The sequence below is a fragment of the Pseudopodoces humilis genome, chromosome 8, assembly GCF_049639895.1.
Source record: "Pseudopodoces humilis isolate 2021_Gansu_Grassland_sample_001 chromosome 8, ASM4963989v1, whole genome shotgun sequence".
Taxonomy (NCBI): Eukaryota; Metazoa; Chordata; class Aves; order Passeriformes; family Paridae; genus Pseudopodoces; species Pseudopodoces humilis.
The window spans coordinates 25,687,541-25,693,754 of record NC_142207.1 but is presented as its reverse complement, the minus strand read 5'-3'; the positions used below and the strand labels follow the sequence as shown (position 1 = coordinate 25,693,754).

The following is a 6,214-nucleotide window of genomic DNA, read 5'->3' as shown; positions in this document are numbered from 1 at the left end:
AACTGGTAAAACCTGGTTACCCTTTTACTGGAAAACTGAAAACTTTCTTGGAAGGTATTTTTCATGTAGAAGTATGTACTATTTTTCTTTAGTAGGATGGCTTCTGAGCAGGAGTTGCTCTGTACAAGTGTAGAGCTCTGCATACAACCAAACATCACCATCTCTTCTGTAGTCCTGTCTTGGAGCCAAGGGAGATTTTTGACAACTTCCTTCTCTGCTTGTCTATATTTTATTGAAGGATCAGTTATTTCCTGTTTCAGCACCCAAAAGACAATAGTTTGAACAGATCACATGTATTGCAAAAAGCCTGGTATACACACAGATTGAAGTAGGCAACTGCTTATAAATCATGCAGTTTAGTAGGGAGACTAAATTAATAGGTAATTAAGAAAACCCGTAAGTCCAAGTCAATCAGAGATGTAGTGCTTGAGGTTACATGCCTTCTTCCACCACATAAATTGACATCAATGGGGATTAAGATGCAAAACATAAAGAAAAATAGTTTAAAATTATCTGCAAATCAAAAGCTTAGACTAAATGTGTCATTTCCTCTTTTTTCCTAGCTCTCCAGTGGTTCTTCCAAGTAATATAGATCTACTCTTATGTATGTGGATACTTATTAAATCTTCAAATGAGTCTTTCTTCTTCAGAACTGGTGACCTCTGAATATGAGAAAATGTCCCTGAAAAGTGACATGAAAATGCATATAAGTAAATAGTTTCCAAACAGCAAAGAGCAGCTGAATACTCAGTCTCCCACATTAATGTTTCCTCTGCCTTTAGCTACTGCTTATCAGCATTGCCCCCAAGCCTCTTTCTTTGGTAGCCATATCCCTCCATTTGCATGTCGCCTTTCAGTGTCAAGTCACTTTGATCTTTTCCCAGTGTTGACCTTTTCTTTAAGTCTTCCAATAAAACTCTTCTACTTGTAATTAGCAGAATCAAAGTGCTTAAGTCTGCTCAGAATCCTACTAACTCACTGGCATGTTATCTACCTCTCAGCGGGTGAGATCTCTCACACTGTCTAGAAGCACATTTATTACTTCCTTGAGAAACTATATGGCATTTTCTTTGCAATAATCTCTAGAAAGCAGCAGGTTGATCAGGTTGATTTTCTTTCTTTTAAACATATTTGTCTTCTGAAAAAGTAACTGATTAACATAATACCTGCTTATTTACCAGACCTCAATTGTAGAATAACCTTTGGCCCACTACCCACCCTGGCATCCTGCAGAGCTGGGACAGCAAATTATGTCTCTCCTGGGCCAGGTGCAACAGCTGGTCTTGAGCCAAGCCACCTGCAGCTGTGAGGGAGGTGTGCACAGCTGAGGCCACTGAGTGGTAATGGGCAGTGGGACTTCTGGGCAAGGAGAAAAGAGGCAGAAGGTTTGTCTTTGTAATCTTCAGATGTTTCTAGGGAGGATTTGCTGTGTGGCTTCTTGAGGAGAATCTTATATAGCTGCTCTTCAGAAAGATTGCTGTGAGTACAAAAGCTATGTTTTCCTTGTGGTTCTAAAGTCTTGTTTTGGTTAAGAGTTATTATAATGGTAATGTAAGTACAGTGTTGTAATAGATTGGAAATGCATTTATGAAACCTGCTTTTTCATACTGTTTTGATTTTGTTAGGGGAAAGGGATGAGTTACTAAAGATAGCTTGGCCAGGTAACTGAAAAACTCTCCATGCGTGTCTCTACTTAAAGTTGATTAACGCTTCTCTGCAGAAGATCTAGGGAAGTTGAATTGCTGCTGGGTTAAACAGGGTTTTAGGTAGATTGAGACAGTTTGTCAGATCACTCATATTCAGCTGTTCTGATTTTGTAGTCTTTGTCATGGATTGTGTAGAGTTTGAGTATCTTCAGAATGTGAATACAGTCAAAAACCTGGAGGGGCTTGACTGGTCCAGAGAACAGTGTTTGAATCTGTAAGTCTAGAACTGGGCTACTTCTCCCATTTCTTGATGCACACTTGGGGAGAATTGTTTCCCAGGAGGACCAAGTATGAGTAACTGTGGAAGTGCCTCTAAGATGTGACGAAGTTGTTTTGTTTGGGGATTTTTTTGCTTGGAGGATTTCTTTTTTTTTTTCTCCTTAGAAAAGTTCCTGATTCTCAATCTTCACAAGCAGGATTTATCTGTTAGTTCTGAAATTAAATTCTAATAATAATACCTTAATAGTATTTCTGTGCCAAATTCAGATTTCTGACTTGCTATTTCCAATTCAGTGATATGTTTAAAGAACTACAGTGAATGTAGGTTACAGATTACTCCTCATTCCTGCTTTATGATCCTGTTTGTAGTTAAAATAAACAAAACAAACCCCAAACAGATTGAAATTTTAACAATTTAAGATGAATAAGATTAAAAATTCGAGTATGAAGCAGCAAACTTATCAACTGTTGCAAAAGTAACAGCATAAAGCAAAAAAATATTTGCTCTGTGTTTGGATTTCTGGAACAAGCGTACTGAAAGCTGTTTACACCCACCCATGTAGATGTGAAGTATGCAAGGTAATTTAAGTGCTGTTAGTGCTGCTTGTGGGGCTGAGAAAACATGCTTGTACCTCTCTTTATTCATAAGAAGTGGAAATTCTATTCCTCATCATTTGCTATATGATTCCTATCTGCAACTATTACCGACTGATTTCTGCTTTCACTGGTGAAATAAGGCAGTAGGATCACAGGTTACAAAGATTAAAATAACTGGCTTTGTTAAGAAACTGTGGGACTTGGATGAGAAGTTAGATAGTTCTTCCAAAAAAAAAAATAAATTAGGCTGTCACTGCTGTAAGGTGCCAGCTACAGACTGTTGCTTATCAGTCGTACAGAGAAACCAGATTAACTGATTACAAATCACAAAAACAAAGAGGATGTGACTACTTAGTACTTAAAATCTCTTTGTATAAGAGTAAAGAGTAGTCAGAATTTATCATAAACCCCTTAATTTGATACTTCAGAATACATCAGACTCTTTAATCTTGACTGGAACAAAAGCTCTTTGTTTAGGAAAATCACAGTGTAATATAGATATGTAGAGCCAGGAGTAAACAAAAGGCTAAGGGGGAGTTTAGACAGTGATATTCAAAGCTGCAATCCCAAACAAAAGTTAATCTGGTGCTCTAACCTGGTGGGTTATCTCGGTTTTAGACAATAGTACTGCCTTGTGTGTTTAAAGCTGCATTCTGTTTGCACCCAGAAGTGTGTCAGTCTGGTAAGGATTGAGCGACTTGTTGTCTGTGTGATGCCTAAGACCACTTGGAAACTAGAAGTGGGTTCTGTGCTGCATGTCAACACAGTAAAGATCCCATTAGAACTCAAATTCTGTGCAGAGCAGGATAGGATCCTGTCCTTGCTTTTAAAATGTGGGTAGTGGTTGTTTGACCATCATAGTTTAGAAATTTACCCTGTGTGTGTGTGTTTTTCAGTCTGAGGGGGTTGATTTAAACCCAACTCCTACCTCAAAGTTCAGGATATCGCCTGTAGGTAATAGGGTAAGGACTTCTCAGTCCTTCCTATCCTAGATTCTAGCTTTCAATACTCAAAAATGTTTTGGGTGGGCAAGAGTGGGATGGTCCAGTGATATATTGTCCTTGGGGTGTGAGAGTCCTGAGTTCAAGTCCATTTTTTAGACACACTCTAATGGGTACTTGCTCAGAGGGACTCTTCACTATTCTGTGAACTTTCCCCCAGTCATCTTAAAAACAAGACACTGCTCAAGGAAGTGGAAATAAGTCTCAATCCATTGCAGTGTAAAGGCAGTTCTGCCTTCTCACTGTGGGCCCATGCTCTACACTGCTGGTGATGGCAACAGCACTTCTACCTCTCCATCAAATTATAGCACCTGAAAGTGGATATTCTCCAGGCAAGGATATATCTGTTGGTAGCAGAATCAGAACTGAAGCCTAGGGAGTGAGATTTAGGAAAAGCTACACTGTTATCCTCCTTTTGAGAATGAGGATGGTAATTGACGTGTATATGGAGGGGTCTGGGAACCTGGAGACCAGGAATTGCAGCATTTAGTATCACAGGTAGTGGTGTTGTTCCTGGAGCTGTAGTTGTGTCTGAAAGCCTGCATGCATCTAAGTCCTAGGTCTGTTTCCATGGTATGTTGGGTAAAGTTACCAGTATGGAAATGGAAGCTAGCTAGTGGCTGACTGCTAGATGGCAAGTTGACATACCCTTAGCCTTCTGCCAAAAGGCTGCCACTCTCCCCAAGAGTACAGTGCAACGCATTCCTCTCAGAATGTGGAGTTCAGAACTAGCCTGTTCATAGCAAAACTGTGGTAAAAATGCTGGTGTGGAAGAATATATTGGTATATATTGTTGGATGTTAGGAAAAAGTTTTTTACAGAAAGGGTGATGAAGCATTGGAGTGGTTTGCCTGAGGAGATGGTGGAGTCACCATCTCTGGATGTGTCTAAGAAAAGACTGGAGGTGGCACTTGGTACCATGGCCCAATTGAGGTGCTAGGGCTGGGTTGGACTTGGTCTTGAAGGTCTCTTCCAACATAGGGATTCTGTGATTCAGCTGCTGAGCTGCCTTCTTTTTTTGAACCCTCCTGTATTACACTGTCTGCTGCTTTTCCTGCCCTATCAATAAGAAACTTAAAGGCTGCTGTTAGAGTTCAGGTTGTTTGGATGTCAAATTTTACTGAGATCACATTGAACATAAGCACAGCTCTACACTTCACAGGGAAGTGTAGGGTGTTTTTGCACAGCACTGTCCTCTGTTTCTGTATTATTACCACATAGCATAATAGGCCTCAATCTTTTCTTTCCCACTAGAGTCTAATTATTGCCAATTAGATGCATATTAAAGGAGTAGTGACCTTGATTTTTCCCTGTGAACTGAGAATGTATTGTAGCTGTCTTCTGCTCAGCTTCTGCCAGCTGCCTTCTCCCCAGGCCATGGGTTCTGGAGAGCACACAGTCCACATAGATATCCCAGAAGAGCTGTGCTAGGTCCCAGAACAAAGCTCCATGTTTCAGGTTCTCTGAGGATTTCAGAAATATCATGAAGTCCCAAAAGCCACTGACAGAGTCAGAAATGCGAGGCTTCCTCATCTCTAGTAAAACAGCAGAGGAGGATTCCCAGCACTGGGGGTCTGCCCGCCCAAGAGCCAGTGGATCCATTTGACTGTGGCAGAGGAAAGGTGTCACACAGAACACTGCCATGAGTAGGAGAGAGCAGGTGAGTCTCATGGGGAAGTGGATTCTTCCTCTGCTTCCAAGATGCATTTTGTCACTGAAATATAAGAAAACCAAGAGAAGCTGGAAAAGTCTCACTCTTAGATGCAGGAATAACGTCCTGTTACTTTACATGATATACAAGGCACTCAGATATTGTTTCTCTGCTCCTTGAAGATTTGTGTATGCTTTTTGCATGTATATAAATACTAGGGGATTTGCAATGCTCTGTGCAGCAGAAACATGTAAAAATTTTTAATCATCCTCAGATCTGAATGATGAACTGTCTCATCTGGAAGTTCATAATATTGAAAGATTTTTGCCATTTTTGTTTTACAGATCCCTAATCTTTTTCAATAAAAATCCATTCATTTTTACATAATTTAAGCTTTTAAGTGTCTTGCTTTTCTCAAAATTTTATGAGCTCTTTAAAATAGTCTTCAGAATCACAAGGATCAGTGGACAGCAGGTGGAAAAATTTTGTTGAAAATGTGTTTTAATGGTTCTAAGTTTCAGTTTCATCCGTTGACTAGGAGTGGTTTAGGTGCTAAAAGGCAGAACAGTTCTGAAAAGAGGTTATAGCAAAGCCATCACATAGCAGCTGCATTGTACAACATGTACCCATGCTTATAGAATGATAGAAAAGTTCAGGTTGCAAGGGACCTTTAAAGGTCTCTAGTCCAACCCTTCTGCCATTGGCAGGGACATCTTCAACCACATCAGGCTGCCCAAAGTCCTGCCCAACATGACCTTGACTGTTTTCAGGGATAGGACATCTTCCACCTATCTGAACAGCCTGTTCTAGTGTCTTACCACTCTTACTGTAAATGATTTTTTTCTTTAATCTAAATTGATCCTACTTCAGTTTGAAACCATCTCCCTTCATCCTCTTGCAACACGCCCTGCAAAAAGCCTGTCTCCATCTTTCTTATAGGCTCTCATTAACTACTGGAAGGCTGCAACAAGGTCTCCCTGGAGCCTGTTCTCCTCCAGGTAGAACAGCCCCAATTTTCTCAGCCTGTCTTGTCAGGAGAG

General features: G+C 40.3%; 1 protein-coding gene across 1 annotated transcript; it reads right to left on the bottom strand.

Moving 5' to 3' along the window:
* Positions 1–369: 369 nt before the first annotated feature.
* On the bottom strand, positions 370–5,230 carry FAM237A (family with sequence similarity 237 member A). Its single transcript, XM_014249314.2, has 2 exons — positions 4,822–5,230; positions 370–682 (listed from the first exon to the last, which is right to left on the bottom strand). The coding sequence occupies exons 1-2, from the start codon at positions 5,228–5,230 to the stop codon at positions 543–545; spliced, it is 549 nt and encodes a 182-aa protein (XP_014104789.1). The 3' UTR covers positions 370–542.
* Between the last annotated feature and the right edge of the window lie 984 nt (positions 5,231–6,214).

Bases quoted from the DNA above. Each gene is read 5' to 3' on its own strand.
- FAM237A (XM_014249314.2), bottom strand. From the start codon at position 5,230: ATGCATCTTGGAAGCAGAGGAAGAATCCACTTCCCCATGAGACTCACC. The intron at 683-4,821 runs GTCACTACTCCT...GTCACTTTTCAG, and splicing joins GTTCACAGGGAAAAATCAAG to GGACATTTTCTCATATTCAG.